This window comes from Mercenaria mercenaria, chromosome 13 (genome assembly GCF_021730395.1).
Source record: "Mercenaria mercenaria strain notata chromosome 13, MADL_Memer_1, whole genome shotgun sequence".
Lineage (NCBI taxonomy): Eukaryota > Metazoa > Mollusca > Bivalvia > Venerida > Veneridae > Mercenaria > Mercenaria mercenaria.
The window spans coordinates 28,634,243-28,654,014 of NC_069373.1; the positions used below are offsets into that span (position 1 = coordinate 28,634,243).

The 19,772-nt window shown below is 36.8% G+C and overlaps 1 protein-coding gene across 2 annotated transcripts in view; it reads left to right on the forward strand.

Moving 5' to 3' along the window:
• The first annotated feature begins 4,018 nt into the window (after positions 1-4,018).
• The window catches only part of LOC123529144 (tyrosine-protein phosphatase non-receptor type 12-like), a 108,621-nt gene continuing 92,867 nt past the window's right edge, over positions 4,019-19,772 (forward strand). The window contains exons 1-2 of one of the 2 annotated variants that reach the window (XM_045309363.2): positions 4,019-4,251; positions 15,440-15,548. In XM_045309363.2, coding sequence (XP_045165298.2) covers positions 4,123-4,251; positions 15,440-15,548 — 238 coding nt within the window. In that variant the 5' untranslated portion in view covers positions 4,019-4,122. The remainder of the gene's footprint in view (positions 4,252-15,439; positions 15,549-19,772) is intronic. The other variant, XM_045309362.2, reaches the window with a different exon arrangement.

Genomic DNA, 19,772 nt, shown 5'->3' on the forward strand with positions numbered 1-19,772 from the left:
ATCAAACTACTGCTGTAATTATTCGTCTAAGGATAAACGAAACAAAATTGCAACCCTACGAAACCTTTGCGAAAAATTAAAAGAGAACCATTTAAATTGTTAAAGTGCGGTGTTTAGTTTTGCAATTTGAAAAATGTTAGATGAAAGATGAATGTTAGATGAAAAATTCATAAACTTCTTTCCTTATTACAATTCGCCGACCATCATTTTTAAAGATATTTCTTGTTTCTTTTTATGTGACTGTTAGAACAATAGAGAGAACAATGGGGGTGTCACATAAATACCGTTTCGATAGAACGTCCGTCCGTCTGGAGCCATATCTAGGAAATGGTTGGGAATATTTATTTAAAACATCATATACATGTTCACCACTATGAGTTCTTGCGGCCCGTCAAGTTTCAGTCAGATTGCCCAGGTAACACCAGAGTTATGGCCCTTAGAAGTTTCTAGTGTTAACTATATAGGGTACTATAAATATGGCAATTTCTGCATCATAACTTTTGATATATTTGACCTAGAACTATGAAACTTAAACAGAATTCAGATCATCATAATGTGGTTGTGTATACACAATTTCGTTCGGATTTATTTGTAAATTAAGAGTTATTGCCCTTTAATTTTATAAAAATCCACATATTTGTACATAACAAACTTACCATTTGGTAGAATTTCATTAAATGTCTTTCATTCTTTTCCATGAACATTTATTGTAAGCATGTGAAGTCGTGTACCCACACCTGGTCACCCCCTTACCTTGATCACACCCCTTCCCCTCCCGACACCCCCCCCCCCCCCCCCCCCCCCCCCCCACAAAAAAAAAAAAAAAATTAAAAATTCCATATTTTAGATTTTTTTCAAACAAACTTCATATTCATGTTCACCACTATGAGGTTATGGGGCCCATCAGGTTTCAGACAGATTGCCCAAGTAACACCAGAGTTTTGACCCTTAGAAGTTTCTACTGTTAACTATATAGGATACTATGGCAATTTCTGCATCATAACTTTTGATATATTTGACCTTGAACTATGAAACTTTAACAGAATTTATATAGAGCTCTATAATGTGGTTGTGCACACACAATTTCGTATGGATTTCTTTTGTAACTTCAGAGTTATTGCCCTTTAATTGTCTAAAAATCCACATATTTGTACATAACAAACTTTCCATTTGGCAGAATTTCATTAAATTTCTTTCATTCTTTTCCGTGAACATTTATTATAAACATGTGCAGTTGCGCACCCACACCTGGTCACCCACTTGCCTTGGTCACACACCCTCCCCCTCCCACCAAACAAAAAAATATTTATTTTTTTCTTATTTTAGATTTTTTTCAACCTTCCATGATTAGATTATTTATTAACATGCAAGTTGTACCATTTCCCCACCTCACTCCTCCACCCAGTTATGCCCACCACTGATCATGCATCCTCTGCCCCCCCCCCCCCCCCCCCCAGCAGTTAGCAGTTAGTGCATCCGCATGAACATGACTCTGGGAAAATTGTGACTATTCGAGCCTTGTCATCTTGACCGAGTATTGTAAATGTTCCTAGTCTTGGGGCAAAAACTATTCTATCATTCTTTATGAGTTCATCAGCTCGAGAAATGTTAATGTCAACCCTTTGCGTAAGGGCGTCTGGTAGTATTTGCTCTTCTGCCTTTGATAAAAACTGATTTTCGCGGATGCCATTTACAATATCTTCAGGCTGTGAAACTGCAAATTGAATTATTTCAGAAAAATCTATTTTTGCTGATATGTACTGTTTCTTCAAAATATTCTTGGAAATGCGCGTCCCAGGCTTTATTCAATTCCATAAATGCCGCCATACTTTCCTCTCTTGAATCTCTCCCAAATATGAAACGAATATGGTCTTTGTAAGCATTTACTTCCGCATTCGAGAACCTTTGCTCCGTCAGCCACCTTCCGATATCATTCAAAATATGGTTCCAGCACCTCACATCGACTAGAGTCGGAACGCACGACATAGCATTCATAATGCCTTGTTCACCGTCAGTCACACAAGCAAAAAGTGTTTTGGGAAGTCGTACATTTTCTTTGAAAAAGGCGAACAATAATTCGTGATGTTTTTGAAACTTACGTTCGTGCAGCATAAAGAGGGCTGGCATGCAAGGCATTTCTTTAAAAAGAATATGTCTAAATATCAACGTAGATACGTAAAAGTCTCCGAGCTGAAATGTTGTGTCATAGCTGAGACACTGATTTTCATTGTCGAGATATAGTACCCTTTCAAGTTCTTCAAACATTAACTTGTGTCCACAGATAACAACTAAATTTGGGTAAGTATTTATTACCTGAATGAATTGACATGGATTTCTCTCTTATACACAAGATTCGGGTCTTCCGACTTTGTCTGTTTCAGCCATTTTTCTAAACTGCTTGGTTTAGCTCTCAAGAAAGGACGATCCTGATTTTTTGAATTTCCGTGTGACATTGGCTGTGAAACTTGTTCATTTCCGATATACTGAATTACAAATGGACCGTTGGTACAATCCGGCTCGTGATAAACAAATTTCACAAATTCTTTTGAAGCTCCGTTCTCTGTATGGATGTAGAAATATTTTTTCTTCAATCTTGGATTTCGTCGAGGTAGGCCCACAGTTCCTTGGTTCACCCAACGATGTCCATCGGCTCTCCAATCCTGTTTTTTTAAGCCTTCTCCATGTTTCCCCACCTTTTGGCCTGAACGGTAGCGCCGATATCGGCTGTTCGGACCGTATTAAATGGAGAATTTGTTCCGTAGATAAGGACATCTATTTTCCATCCATTTTGGCTGACGACGTTACTAAGACAATCACGTGACGTTATTGCCATTAAATTTGACGTCGTCACGTAATGGCATCATTAGAACTGGCATATGTCGTGATATAAATTGCCCATGAGTTTAAGTTTAAGCTAAAACAATACAAACAGCAAAACCCGTGACAGACCCGTGACAAAAAATATATTTTCCGTGATGACATCGTCACGGTCGTCACGGGTTTTAGTAGATCTGCCCCCCCCCCCCCCCACCTTCACCCTTTTACCCTTCTTTCTTTTTCATTTTTAATTTTCAAAATAAATTCTTTAGTCAGGATCAAAGTATCATACATTTATTATGTACTCTTTAATTAAACATATGTTTTCTGTTAAAATTGATTTTGACTAATGAAATTATTTGTTTCTTATTAACATCCTTAACTTTTTTCCGGATATATTTTTTTGCCATTCCTCACCACAAACCCTTTCGGCGGGGGATACCAATTCATCGAATTTGCTTGTTTTGTTATACATTAAAGTTTACAGAATACATAATGTTCTTTCTTTTCTCTTATAACCATGTTTGAAATTGGTTTGGTACAGAAGTGGTTAATTCAACATATAAAAATAATGTAAAGAAGCCTCATAGCGAAACCTTTATTCCAGAACACACCAGTCTTTCCCTTAACCTTCTTTGTGTCTATGATGTCTAGTGATGAAGCCAAAAAAAAAACCCTTTATCTGCCACTTGTGTACCACCAGAAACAATGCAAACGAAGGCTTACTGTACTTTATCTAATTGTTAAAATGAGCCCTAGTGTGACTTTTGGTAAGCATTTACTTGATTAACGCCAATGTTCATTTTTGCTCTGTTACAGTGGTCGAGAGGGCTAAGACGCTTTCCTACGGAGGTGAAGGCCCTGGCTGCTCCCATTGCGGTGTGTCCGTGGGCAAGGCACTTTATCACGATTGCCTCAGTCGACCCAGTTGTAAGTGGGTACCAGCAAATTGCTAGGGTTAAGGTATAATTGATTTTAACTGTTCCTAAAAGAGGGTTCTTCAAAAGCTCTACAGAGTTGATGCTAATTGTTTCACAAAGCGGCGGTAAATAAAATTTACCTTTTCCTTTACGCGTGTCTACCTTTACCTTTCATGACAACCGTCCTTCAGTGCTTTCAGCGCTTTGATTTGTATAGAATCGTATGCCGTGTAACTCAAGCGACACAATTTCTATATTAAGCACACAGAAGCAGTCGTCCAAAACGAAACTTGTCAAATGCATCACGTGACTTTGTATAAATACACAAAACTTCCTGAATTAAACATGCGAACAAAATAAGTTATAGCGGAGCTTTAAAGTGAAAATGGAACCAGACGACGTCGTAGAAAGCACTCTTCGCCTTCAAAAATGTTTACAGACATTTATTTACCATGTCGACGAACTGAGAGAGGAGGACGACCCGTCGGGAGATGGGTTTACAAGAGAGTTCAGGGTAAGGGGTTGTCTCAGAATAATTTTACATCAGGTTGGCTAGAGTTATTTTCATTTTTGGCTCACTGGGGTTGCATGCTTACAGGTTAAGTTAATACAATCACCCTGTGTCTGCCTAAGTAAATTGTTGTCCATTCATATTTACTGGAGATAACATTCAGAGCTTTCTTGACCAAAACATTTGACCTGTATGATTAAAGCCATGCAGTCTCTGACAACTGCTTCTGGAAGTCGACCTATTGCTGAGTGGTTAAGAGCACTGGACAAGCACCAAGGTGACGAATACACGCTGACTCGGACCATGGCTGATTCGGCCCAAATTTACTTGGCTTATTCGGCCCAAATTGTTCCTGACACTAATATCATGAGTAAAAAACATTAAGATATTAGATTAGTATAGTTAATCTGATGCAAAATAATTAAAAGCTATTTAATGATAACGTCGATTATACTTGTCGAAACTATTACCTGCTTGTAACGGTGTATATATTTAAACAAACCAGCCCTTACTTCAAGTTAAATCCCTAAAATTTAGCATAATCAACATTATTTATAGAACATTGCTGAATCATCCAAAATATATGGTCCTTATTGACTCGTAAATCAAAGTTTGTGGTCCAAATCAGCCAAAAGATATGATCATTTTCTACTTTTATTCAAAGTATTTGGTCCGAATCAGCCAAAATATTTGGTCCGAATCAGCCTGGGCCAAATCAGCCATGGTCCGAATCAGGCTGTTTCCCAAGGTGACTGTCCAGGGTTTAAATTCTGCCACAGGCAGTTGGGATTTTAGTCATAAAATGCTATGCTCTTTAATGGGGGACAATCAAAATCCCCTCCTCTGAAAAATGAGAGGGTGTTACAAAATCCCTTTCAGTATCAAAATCCCCTCTGTGAAAGTAGCAGGGGTGTCATATTCCCCTTCATGAAAGTTACAGGAAGTCCTACCGGAATCCCCTAGCTCTTTCAAATTTATCTGGGGATAATGTCTCAGTTTCTAGACAGAGGTAATTGAAATGGGCTGTGATGCTTTTGTTTTGATGTTAACGAATATCTATAACATTTTGACAAAACACTATTAATGTCATGTCTGTACTGGTTGGGAAACATTTTCCGGACAGGACCAGTTTCCGGACACATGTAATATCCGCTTTATTTCGTTGTTATTCCTGTTATTGTTTCATCTAGATCATTTAGGTGTTTGTTCTTCATGTCTACAAGAAACCACTATATCACAAAACTGTTTTATGTTAGTTTTTATGATGATAACTCACCTGTGTTTACAAAACAACTTTCTGTCATAATGGGGCATGAAGATAGCATTGCGCATGCGCAGTAGTTCACACTTGCCGTATAATTTCACGGTAATAGTTACATAAAATGCAGGGCTGTCGATTTTTGCACTAATTTTATTCTATATCTATTGGAATTATCTAGAATTCGCGTTAGACGAAATTCGAGATTTTTATTGTCAACTTCTGTTTGCTTTCGTAGCTGCTATTGAACGTCAGGTTATGTTTCATGTGCATTTTTGAAGAGATGAATGATAAAGAAATGTGTAAAAATAGTTTAATTACTTATTTCGATATCAAATTAACAGCAAAATACCGTCAAAATATTTGTCCGGATACTGGTTTACCTTACGGGGAAAATACCTTCTTTTAGTGACCCCATTTGAGGCCCCATAAAACCCATGTTTCACGTCACAACGCGATGCTGATTACAACATTGGATGCGGAAGGAGCTGAAGTTTGTGCAGTGTGGGCTTCATTAATGTCAAATATTTTGTTTAGGGAATAATGGAGCCAATATATGAAAATGTGTCCGGAAAATGGTTCCCAACCAGTAGACATGATTATTTATCTCCCTTTTGTGAGAAGAATGAGTAAAAGTATACACACCCCTTGACTTTGAAGTTGTTTTAGGATGTTAACTATTTTTTGAAAGTGTGGTTCTTTATTCAGTCAAACAATTTGGTGTTAATTGGTGCTAATTGGTTAACATACTTTAATTGTAATTTAATGTCATCTATATTATTATCAGCATAGATTAAATAGATCTACATGATAGGATTTTTTACCTTTATATTAACAGTTTCATATTTTGATAATCATTATTTACACAATTTGCCACTTAGTAATAGCGAGTGTTTAATTGGTACTTGTTTGTCAATTAATATTGTTGTTTATTTAATTTTGAAAATTGAAAATAACTTTAATAAAAAGATAAAAGAAATGTATTATTCAGTTTGTTTATTTTTCACTTCCACTGTTCAGTTTATCAGTTTTTATACCCCCGAAGGGAGGCATATTGTTTTTGAACCGTCTGTCGGTCTGTCAGTCTGTCGGTCTGTCAGTCTGTCCGCAATTTTCGTGTCTGGTCCATATCTTTGTCATCGATGGATGGATTTTCAAATAACTTGGCATGAATGTGTACCACAGTAAGACGACGTGTCGCGCGCAAGACCCAGGTCCGTAGCTCAAAGGTCAAGGTCACACTTAGACATTAAAGGATAGTGCATTGATGGGCGTGTCCGGTCCATATCTTTGTCATCGATGGATGGATTTTCAAATAACTTGGCATGAATGTGTACCACAGTAAGACGACGTGTCGCGCGCAAGACCCAGGTCCGTAGCTCAAAGGTCAAGGTCACACTTAGACTTTAAAGGATAGTGCATTGATGGGCGTGTCCGGTCCATATCTTTGTCATCGATAGATGGATTTTCAAATAACTTGGCATGAATGTGTACCACAGTAAGACGACGTGTCGCGCGCAAGACCCAGGTCCGTAGCTCAAAGGTCAAGGTCACACTTAGACATTAAAGGATAGTGCATTGATGGGCGTGTCCGGTCCATATCTTTGTCAACCATGGATGGATTTTCAAATAACTTGGCATGAATGTGTACCACAGTAAGACGACGTGTCGCGCGCAAGACCCAGGTCTGTAGCTCAAAGGTCAAGGTCACACTTAGACGTTAAAGGTCATTTTTCATGATAGTGCATTGATGGGCGTGTCCGGTCCATATCTTTGTCATTCATGCATGGATTTTAAAATAACTACGCATGAATGTGTGGCACAGTAAGACGACGTGTCGCGCGCAAGACCCAGCTCCGTAGGTCAAAGGTCCTAAACTCTAACATCGGCCATAACTACTCATTCAAAGTGCCATCGGGGGCATATGTCATCCTATGGAGACAGCTCTTGTTTAACTCAAAATTCTATTTTGTTGAATTCTGGATATTAAATATACTGCTTATCTTTAATATAATACTTAAAGTTAGTCCAATGCTTATCATCACTTTATGAAAATAGGAACCACACAATTCTTCTAATATTAACTTAGAAGTTATCGTTGTTAGTATTTTCTTCAGTAGGGGGTATTTCATTAAAGGGGATTTTGATAGCCCTTTAACTTTTAAGGGGATTATGATAGCCCTAACATTTCATGAAGGGGATTATGACACCCCTGCTACTTTCACAGAGGAGATTTTGATATCCCCTTCAAAAGTGTGAAGGGGATTTTGTAACATCCTGTCATTTTTCAGTGAAAGGGCTTTTGATCAAGGGATTTTGATATATACTGGCTCTTTAATTTTTGCTATGGCTAAAAGTCGTATCTCATTCAGGAAACAAACTTTATCTCGTGCAGAAAATGGCCCTTTCTATGTCTATGCCAAAATAGTTTACAAGTCATCATAAATGATGGCTTATTTGAAGAGGGGAAGTGTTATGGTCGCTTATTATATGCATAGCCTGCACGTTTAAATAGCCAATCTCTGACAACTGAGTCGGGGAGTCAACTCCCTGGGCTCAGTACAGTAGTTAGAGCATTGGACAAGCACCTGAGGGACCCAGTTTCAAATCCCTCCACAGGCAGGTGGGATTTTTCATCTTAAAATGCTATGCTTTTTGATTTGTTATGGGTAAAAGTCATAAGAATATGATAAGTGAAAATAACATAATTTGATTTTGCTTAAATTGGATTGATCACCTTTTAAGTACAGAAGATTTCGGATATTTGAATAACAAATTTGTCCTGACAAAATATTCAAATAACAGAAATATTCAAATATCAGAATACTAATTTTTCAACATTTTTTTTTTAGTACAAATCACATGTGCCTGGTTCACGGTCGAAAAACTAGGATTAACGATCGATAAACTAGGTTTTTCGAAAGTAAAACTGTTTATTAGTCCCCTACTGGTTGAAAACCAGTTTCGGGGACTATAGGAATGCGCTTTTCCGTCATTCTGTCATTTCGTCATTCCGTCCGTCCGCAATTTCGTGTCCGGTTCATAACTCTTTTATCCATGAAGGGATTTTATTATTACTTGGCACAAATGTTCCCCATGATGAGGCCATGTGTCATGTGCAAAACCTGGACCCCTGGCTTAAAGGTCAAGGTCACAATTGAAGGTCAAAGGTCAACAGGGCTTTTTTCCTGTCCGGTCCATAACTCTCCCATCCATGAAGGATTTTAATATCACTTGGCACAATTGTACCTCATAATAAGACGATTTGTCATGCACAACTTCAGACCCCTAGCTCAAAGGTCAAGGTCACACTTAGTAGTCAAATGTTAACATGGCATGAACAGGGTCTGTTTCGTGTCCGGTCCATAACTCTTTCATCCACGAAGGGATTTTAATATTACTTGATACAAATGTTCCCCATGATGTGACGACGTGTCATGCGCAAAACCCGCACCCCTGACTCAAAGGTCAAGGTCACAACTGGAGGTCAAAGGTCAACAGGGCTTTTTTCCTGTCCGGTCCATAACTCTCTCATCCATGAAGGGATTTTAATATCAATTGGCAAAATTGTACGTCATAATAAGACGATGTGTCGTGCACAACTTTTAGACCCCTAGCTCAAAGGTCAAGGTCACACTTAGTAGTCAGGTGTTAACATGGCATGTACAGGGTCTGTTTCATGTCCGATCCATAACTCTGTCATTCATTAAGGGATTTCAATATTACTTGGCACAGATGTTCTCCATGATGAGACAACATGTCATGCGCAAATCCCGGAGCCCTTGCTCAAAGGTCAAGGTCATACTTAGAGGTCAAAGGTCTAATTCAAGAATGACTTTGTCTGGAGCATTTCTTCTTTATGCATGGAGGGATTTTAATGTAACTTGGCACAAATGTTCACCACCATGAGACAAATTGTCTTGCGCCAGAACCAGGTCGCTAGGTCTAAGGTCAAGGTCATACTTAGACTTAGAGGTCAAAGGTCAAATTCAAGAATGACTTTGTCCGGAGCATTTCTTCTTCATGCATGGAGAGATTTTGATGTAACTTGGCAGAAATGTTCACCACCATGTGGCACACTTTTTTAGAATTACGTCCCTTTGTTGTTACTATAAATAGATTACATTGTAACTTTTTTATTACTGGCCGTAGGGAAAAATCGAGACCACCTTTCTGTGGTACAACATGCATGTTACATCCAATATTTAGTTGTTTTTTGATCTGTCTCTACCTGGTAAAGATTTTCTTGTGGACTTTCATTTTTTTTTTTAGGATTAATTTCACTTTGTTGTTACTATAAATAACTTTTATGATAACTTTTTGTATAATCGGCCAAAAAAATCCAAATGAAAACAACTGTACGTTTTTATATATGCAAATTTGAATCCAAGTGCTTTGTTATATTATATTGTATATATAGTACAATATTGTTTATACATCATTGACAGATATCAGTTCATTTTGTTAGGCAATAGAAAATTAGTTTTTAGATTCTCATCCCCGCCCGCCCCTATATGAAACCCCCCGCCTCGAAATTTTTTATAAGTCAAAATTCGGATATCCAAAATTTTATATCCGGATACCAGTACACTTGCATAAACATTGCATAATTCTCAAGTTTAAAGAAAATGTTTGACATATTGTGGTGATGCAAAGACAATTTAACAGCATTTGACAGTATCTGATATTAAAATTTACCATGACATTACCTCTTATTATAATAAATTAAGAGAAATGATAATAAAATATCGGCAATTCACACGACTAGCAGACGTTCCGGCAACCTACTTTCGATTTCAAAAACTTTTAGAAAAAGATAAAGCCAATGTATTTTCTTATCCTGATTTGATTGTTATTGATTTTTATTGATTATAAATAAGTATCTGTTGTCTGGATTTCAATATGTCAGTTGTGTTTTACAGGAACATTTACCTTCGTGGGGAAGCCTGACATGCCATTTTCACGTGCAAAGAATACTGAACTAACTGGCTATTTGTTTCATAGATCTGGAAATAGGATAAAAATATGTTATGTATGCAAGTGCATCTAATTAAGAAACATCTAAAAAAAAATCTGGTGTAAAACTACTAGATTCCTTGTATTTTTAGCTCGACTATTCAAAGAATAGTCTAGCTATTCTACTCACCCTGGCGTCGGCGTCGGCGTCACACCTTGGTTAAGTTTTTGCATGCAAGTACATACAGCTATCATTTAAAGGCATATAGCTTTGAAACTTATTTATTCTTTTTCTAGGACAATTACCAACCTCACTGGGTCAAGTTCCATAACTCTAACATGTATTTTGAGCAAATTGTGCCCCCTTTTGGACTTAGAAAATTTTGGTTAAAGTTTTACATGCAAGTTACTATCTCCAAAACTAATGCAGATATTGAATTGAAACTTCACATGTGTCTTTGGGGTTATAAAACTATTTGATAGCACCAAGTCCCATAACTCTGACCTTCATTTTGGCCAAATTATGCCCCCTTTTGGACTTAGAAAATTCTGGTTAAAGTTTTGCGTGCAAGTACATACAGCTATTACTAAAAGGCATATAGATTTGAAACTTATTTTTTCTTTTTCTAGATCAATTACCTACCTCACTGGGTCAAGTCCCATAACTCTGACATGTATTTTGAGCAAATTATGCCCCTTTTGGACTTAGAAAATCCTGGTTAAAGTTTTACATGCAAGTTACTATCTCCAAAACTAATGCAGATATTGAATTGAAACTTTACATGTGTCTTCGGGGTTATAAAACTAGTTGATAGCACCAAGTCCATAACTCTGACCTTCATTTTGGCCAAATTATGCCCCCTTTTGGACTTAGAAAATTCTGGTTAAAGTTTTGCGTGCAAGTACATACAGCTATTACTAAAAGGCATATAGATTTGAAACTTATTTTTTCTTTTTCTAGATCAATTACCTACCTCACTGGGACAAGTCCCATAACTCTGACATGTATTTTGGGCAAATTATGCCCCCTTTTGGACTTATAAAATCCTGGTTAAACTTTTACATGCAAGTTACTATCTCCAAAACTAATATAGATATTAAATTGAAACTTCACATGTGTCTTCGGGGTTATAAAACTAGTTGATAGAATCAAGTCCCATAACTCTGACATGTATTTTGGGCAAATTATGCCCCCTTTTGGACTTAGAAAATTCTGGTTAAAGTTTTGCGTGCAAGTACATACAGCTATTACCAAAAGGCATATAGCTTTGAATCTTATTTATTCCTTTTCTAGGTCAATTACCAGCCTCACTAGGTCAAGTTCCATAACTCTTAACATGTATTTTGAACAAATTATGCCCCCTTTTGGACTTAGAAAATTCTGGTTAAAGTTTACATGCAAGTTACTATCTCCAAAACTAATGCAGATATTGAATTTAAACCTAACATGTTTCTTCGGGGTTATAAAACTAGTTGATAGCATCAAGTCCCATAACTTTGATATGTATTTTGGTCAAATTATGTCCCCTTTCGAACTTAAACTCTTTTGATATTTAACATTTTGGGTAATAATTTCCTGCTTCTGTGACAATATTTCGAATAGTCGAGCTTGGCTGTCTTACGGACAGCTCTTGTATACTTTAAGCTCAAAAGTCAATAGCATCATTATCGGTTACAGGGGTATATATAGCTTTTAGCACATGCTCAGCAGGAATGACAGATTGATTGTTCTTTACAGGTCGTTGTTGTACTTTGACAAAACTAAATATTTTGAATTTGCAAACACTGAACAGACAAATATTGATTTGCCATTGTTGTAGATTTAATTATTTGTAGATCTACAGGATACAATCAACCTTCAGACAAAATGATTTACTATCACATTATAAATAAGATAAAAGTTTATCACATGAAATTATTTTTTCCCCATAAACATATGTATTTCAAAATGAGTTTAACATATAAAAGATTTCAAAGACACAGCAACATACACTAAAATATCAATATAGTGATATTTCAAATATAATTTGTCAAATTGACCTCCAGACTCCCATATTTCCAAATTAAAAAATAAAAAATAAAAAGTGCCCACCCTCCCCATTTTTTCTCAAAATTCGGATGAGAATCTATATATTTATTTTCTCTGGCCTTATACTGCAGTAGAGAAAATTAGGAGACTTCCAGTAGGGGACTTTGTATTGCATGGCAATACTTCATTCACTTGTTTATTTGGGTTTTACGGCGCACCAATACAGTATAGGTTATTGTGTGTTGGTGCGCCGTAAAACCCAAATAAATAAATAGTTTTACGTTCAGAAAACCTAGTTTATCGATCGTTAATCCTAGGTTTTTCAAATACTTACCAATATTTTTCGAGCGAAATTATAAGATACCGGGCTTGTGAACCCAGGTTTACGTTGGATAAACTAGGTTTCTCGATTGGACTATGAATTTCGGTCGTTATCCTAAGTTTACAAGCATGAACCTATATTTACGAGCATAAACCTGTGTTCACGTGCGTGAACCATGATTTACGAAGGTGAACCTATGTTAATGACCGTAAACTTGGGGTTATGACCGTGAACATGGGTTTACGACCGTAAATATGGTCGAAAAACTAAGATTATCAAACATTAACCTATATTTACGAGCGAAAACACAGAATAATGGTCGTAAACTTAGTTTATGTTCTTGAACCCATATTTACGTTCGATAAACTAGGTTTCTTGATTGAACAATAAATTTCACAGTGTGAACCTGGGTTCACAAGCGTGAATCATAGTTTACAAACGTGAACCTAGGTTTACGACAGAAAATCGTAGTTTTGTTTGAGAAATCTAGTTTCACGCTCATAAACTTAGGTTCACGCCTGTAAACCTACGTTCACGCAGGTAAATAAAGGTTCATGTCCGTAAACTATGGTTTACGGCCATAAACCTAGGTTCACGCCCGTATCTATGCTTTAACAAATTGTATCTATGATTTACGAGCTAAACCAATCATCACTCTGACCTTGTTGAAACCGTTTTCAGATCCCCACAGCGTTCATTGCGGTGTTGTAATTGGCTATGCTTGTAAATCACAGATACTGGTCATATTAGGCATAGTTACAAATCGATAAACACAGTTTTACGAAGGTAAATTGTAGTTCATGGTCATAAACCAAGGTTCACGCTCGTAAACATAGGTTCAGGACCGTAAACATAGGTTTACGGCCGAAATTGATAGTTGATTTGATAATCCTAGTATATCTATTGTAAACCATGGTTTACTTTCGATAAACTAGGTTTCTCAATTGAACTATGAATTTCGGTCGTTATCCTATGTTTGCGACCGTAAACTTGGGTTTATGAATGTGAACCTACGTTTACGAGCGTTAACTATGGTTTACGACGTTTATCCTATGTTTTCACTCGAAAAAATAGGTTAGTATTCGAAAAACCTGGTTTTATGTTAGAAAAACCTGGTTTATTGAACGTAAACCTAAGTTCACGCTCGTATACCCAAGTTCGCGTTGTAAGCATAGGTTCACTTTTGAAAATGTAAGTTCAAGTCCATAAACTATGGTTCACGGTCATTAACATAGGTTCACGTCTGTAAACATAAGCTCATGGCCGTTTACGCCTGAAATTCATTGCTGATTTTATAATCCTAATATATTGACCGTAAACCATGGTTTATGTTTGATAAACTAGGTTTCTCGATTGAACTACGAGTTTTGGTCGTTACCCTATGTTTACGATCGTAAAGCTCGGTTCACGCTCGTAAACCATAGTTTACTAATGTGAACTTACGTTTATGTTCGTGAACTTACGTTTACAATCGTGAACCTACATTTACAAGCGTGAACTATGGTTCACGGTGTTATCCTGTTTTCGCTCGAAAATACAGGTAAGTATTCGAAAAACCTGGTTTTACATTCGAAAAATCTGGTTTATCGATCGTTAATCCTAGTTTTTCGACCGTGAACTAGGGTTCACATAATAATTGGACAATTGGCATGCCATAGACAGTTACCAATTCTAACGATATGGTATGACGAAGTAATTATCAAATCTGAATAAAATCCAATACCTGTTGATACCTTGGTTATACATTATTCCATTATTATGTCTCCCCCTCACTGGGTGGGAGTGGGGGGGGGACATATTGTTTTTGCCCTGTCCGTATGTCAGACTTCATTTCTGATCAATAACTGGAGAACCATTTGACTAGAACCTTCAAACTTCATAGGATGTTTGGTCATGCAGAGTAGATGAGCTCTATTGTTTTTGGGGTCACTCTGTTAAAGGTCAAGGTCACAGGGGCCTGAACATGGAAAACCGTTTCCAGTTCATAACTTGAAAACCACCAGGCCCAAAATGTTGAAACTTAGTGGTATGATTGGACATGCCAAGTAGATGATCCCTTTTGCAGCCAACCATCAGTGTCTCTGTGACTTTCACTTATGTCCCGTATTGACTTCTTGCCTATACGACTATGCACTGGGGGAGACATTCGCTTTTCTATGGTGATAAATCAGCCGAATTTCTTTAAGGATGTTTGTGTAAGTCATTTAATAAACTGACAGTGGTGCAGACAACAAAGGTGTGAAAAGCTGTCAACTGAGCAAGATAATTAGTTAATGGATCATTGTAAAAGGCATCTCAGATCATGTTTATTACACTCAGTTGGGAATCAAAGTATTAGTCTTCAAACTGATTATTCAAATAAATGGAACAGGTCATAGATTCATCACAGACTCTATGCAAAAAACAGGAAAACTTAAATTGGAATTATAATTAATTTTTTATCCAAATAAGCAAAATATTCCAATAACCAGTATTTAAATAAGTGGAATCAACAAACTGTATGTTCAAACTTTGTACTACTCAAAAAAATCTTTTATGACCTTAATGTCATAGACATCATAGTTAGAAGTTGTAAAAGATACATGCATATAATTTAGGTATAATGCTAGTAATATGTTTATTTCAGGTGATACGAGACGAAGGTATGAAGATGAGAGAAGAGAACACGTATCCAGCGGAGGAAGGAAGAAGGTCATATAACATTAAGAAAAACAGATATAAGGATATTTTACCCTGTAAGTATTTGTATGGTGTTTTTGGTCTTCATCTGCTGTAGATTGGGTAATATTGCCATGGTTTTATTTTTGCTTATATTCTCAAAATAATACCACTTGTGAATTCATCCTACTCATGAATATTAATCTGCAGTATGTCTTAACCTTTAGCCTGCTAAATTCTAAAATGGACTAGTCCATCATTCAATTTGGGCAGTACCATTTATTAGTCGAAGGGGTGTTCACTGAAAATTTACTGACTGAATAGCAAACAGTGCAGCCTGCAGGAATGTGCATACTGATCATGGCCTGCACTGGCGCAGGAGTAGAATCACTTGCCGGCAGCAGGCTAAAGTTTAAAGGTTAAACTAGAATACTCGCAGTTTACCTTGAGTATAACATGAGGCTGCTTACAATGAAATCACTAAATAAACCTGCGTTAAAGGCCCCCAGTTTACAGTATATAATGGAGTATAAATTTGTTATAATTTCGTTGACACAGCTTGCGGTTTGTAATGTTCCCACAGTTTAATGATCATGTGTATTAAGTTTTTTTTAAGTCTCAGGCGATCTCTGTGACCAAGTGGTTATGCTGTCTTGTTGGAATGGTTCCGCTTGACTGATTTCAGGGGCTGCCAGAGTAGAAATTAGAAAAACCCTTTACATATTACCCTTTTCGTGATAAATACTTTCAAAGGCACTTTGATCATCACCAGCTTGGTCTGTAGCATCCTTACAAAGACCTCTCTCACATTTGTACAAATGGTTGTGCATGGTGGCTTTTAGGGGCTGCCACAGTACAAAACAGAAATAACTTTGAAAAAACAGATTAATAGATGTTCATTAAACTTCATCAGAAGAAAGATCTAAAGGTGATGATCCTCCTCACTGTCAGATGAGCAATTTAGGCCCGTTTGGGCCTCTTGTTACAACATAGATGGAAATACTGAAATGTTGTTTTACATGCACTCAGGTTGCTAGTTTATTTTTGCTGTGTGACACCACTTGCAACTGATCAATGAAAGATACCTTTCAAAACTCAAGTGGGCTGTTTATGTACAATGTACATATCACCATTAAAAATGCAGTTTTCATATAACAGAAATATATGTGATGTTGGATAGATATTTCACACTTGACAATGATTAACAAGTCACCTTTAAATGTTGTAAATACCAGACCCACTACTGATCTTGTTATGTGAGATTGAGACTTTATGAATATTGATTGGAAAACAACAACTGGAGGGACTGTCACCTGCCAAACTTAAAGCATATCTTCTTAAATGGTGTTTGAAGTATTATGAATTCAGTTGCAGCTCATTCGTCCAGCTTTGGACCCTGTAATACTACGAAGAAACAGAAATATAATACCTTAACTTCTAATAAATTATTTAATACAAAAGAAATGATAACATTAACAAATACTCATGTGATATTTTATCAAACTACCCAGTTGATAATTTCCTATTCAGCTGTAAAATAATTGAATGTGGTAAAAATTTCTTCCCTGTTGACTTTCCCAAGTTCATACCAAGGTATATTTTTATACCAGTGGCCTACTCGAGATCTTTAAAAATGCCTCTGATGCATATTGGCAAATATTTCTTGTGAAGTTTTGCAAATATTTTTAGTGAGTATATGTGAATATTCATTAAAACTCCATTATCATTTCAGTGCATTTGTTGGAGTAGAAACAGTTTTTTTCCAGTTTAAACTTTTGTTGACTATGAAACAATCAAAGTCTTTGATTAAAATACATGTGTAACAATTGAAAAATAAATTAAATTAGTGTATCAGTAATTTGACTGACATATTAATTAGAGCCCCAGTGAGGTAAATTGGCAGGTATTAGTGTTTGCATTTTAGTGCTTGGTTTCTGGGAAGCCCCTACTGTCTGCACTTCCCATACTTAGACTCAGTGTTGCTATATTTTCTTGTCCTTTGGGATCATGGAGAGCACTAATTTTTAGCTCATCTGATTTTTTGAAAAAAAAATGATGAGGTATTGTCATCACTTGAGCGGTTGTCGGCGTCGTCGGCGTCTGCGTCGGCGTTGCTTGGTTAAGTTTTATGTTTAGGTCAGCTTTTCTCCTAAACTATCAAAGCTATTGCTTTGAAACTTGGAATACTTGTTCACCATCATAAGCTGACCCTCTATAGCAAGAAACATAACTCCATCTTGCATTTTGCAAGATTTATGGCCCCTTTTGTACTTAGAAAATATCAGATTTCTTGGTTAAGTTTTATGTTTAGGTCAACTTTTCTCCTAAACTATCAAAGCTATTGCTTTGAAACTTGGAATACTTGTTCACCATCATAAGCAGACCCTGTACATCAAGAAACATAACTCCATCTTGCTTTTTGCAAGAATTATTGCCCCTTTTGGACTTAGAAAATCAGTTTTCTTGGTTAAATTTTATGTTTAGGTCAACTTTTATCCTAAACTATCAAAGCTATTGGTTTAAAACTTGCAACAGTTTTTCACCATCATAAGTGGACCCTGTACAGCAAGAAACATAACTCCATCCTGCTTTTTGCAAGAATGATGGCCCCTTTTGGACTTAGAAAATATCAGATTTCTTGGTTAAGTTTTATGTTTAGGTCAACTTTTTCTCTTAAACCATCAAAACTATTGCTTTAAAACTTGCAACTGTTGTTCACCATCATAAGCTGACCCTGTAAAGCAAGCAACATAACTCCATCCTGCTTTTTGCAATAATTATTGCCCCTTTTGGACTTAGAAAAATCATTTTCTTGGTTGAATATAACAGTTTTTCACCATCATAAGTGGACACTGTACATCAAGAAACATAACTCTATCCTGCTTTTTGCAAGAATGATGGCCCTTTTTAGACTTAGAAAATCATGGGTAGGACAATATTTCTATTATACAAAAAAAATCAGATGAGCGTCAGCACCCGCAAGGCGGTGCTCTTGTTACTGTATAGAATTCCGCTTAAGCCGGTGCTAGGGGTCATGATGGTGTTGCACATTTCATTGCCTCTCACAAATAGACTTAATTTAATAAACAGAGTCTGCTTTTATGTTGCTTGGTTGTGTTCTATGATTTCAAAGGATCTTTTTGCAGATTTTATTAACTATCACAACAGCGACGTTTAAATCCTGGTCCAGGCGCTTGAAATATCTATTTAGATACTCTTTTATGTTTTCCACCTTACTAAGACGGTAGTACTGGCTGTAATTAAAAAATTGTTTGTTTGCGGTAACACAACCCAAAATTTTTGTGTGGGTAGGTATTGGTAGGGATTTTTTAACTCACCTGAGCCAAATGCTCAGAGTGAGCTCTTGTGATCGCTCACCGTCCGGTGTCCATCCATCCGGCGTCCGGCCGGCATCCGTCCACACTTTCTTATAAACAACATCTCCTCCTAAACCACCAAGCCAATTTTGATGAAACTTCACAGGGATGATCCTTGGATTGTCTTCTTTAAAAATTATTCAATGAATTGAATTCTGTACAGAACTCTGGTTGCCATGGCAACTGAAAGGAAAAACTTAAAAAATCTTCTTGTCCAAAACCACAAGGCCTAGGGCTTTGATATTTGGTAGGTAGCATCATCTAATGGGTCTCTACCAAGATTGTTCAAATTATCCCCCTATGGTCAAGTATGGCCCCACCCCGGGAATCACATGGTTTATATAGACTTATATAGGGAAATACTTCGAAAATCTTTTTGTCCAAAACCATAAGGCCTAGGGCTTTGATATTTAGTATGTAGCATCATCTAGTGGGCCTCTACAAAGATTATTTAAGTTATCCCCCTAGGATATAATATGGCCCCGCCCTGGGGGTCACATTGTTTCTATAGACTTATATAGGGAAAAACTTTGAAAATCATCCTGTCAAAAACAAAAGGGCCTAGGGCTTTGATATTTGGTATGTAGCATCATATAGTGGGCCTCTACCAAGATTATTCAAATGATCTCCCTAGGATGAAATATGGCCCCTGCCCAGGGGGGTCACATGGTTTATATAGACTTGTATAGGAAAAAACTTTAAAAATCTTCTTGTCTGAAACCACAAGACCTAGGCTATTGATATCTGGTATGTAGCATTGCCTTGTGGTCCTCTACCAAGATTGTTCAAATTATTCCCCTGGGGTGAAAAGAGGCCACAGGGTTCCCTAGTTTTACATAGAGATATATAGGAAAAAGCTTTAAAAATCTTCTTGCCTGAAACTACAAGGCCTATGCTTTTGATATTTGGTATGTTGCATTGCCT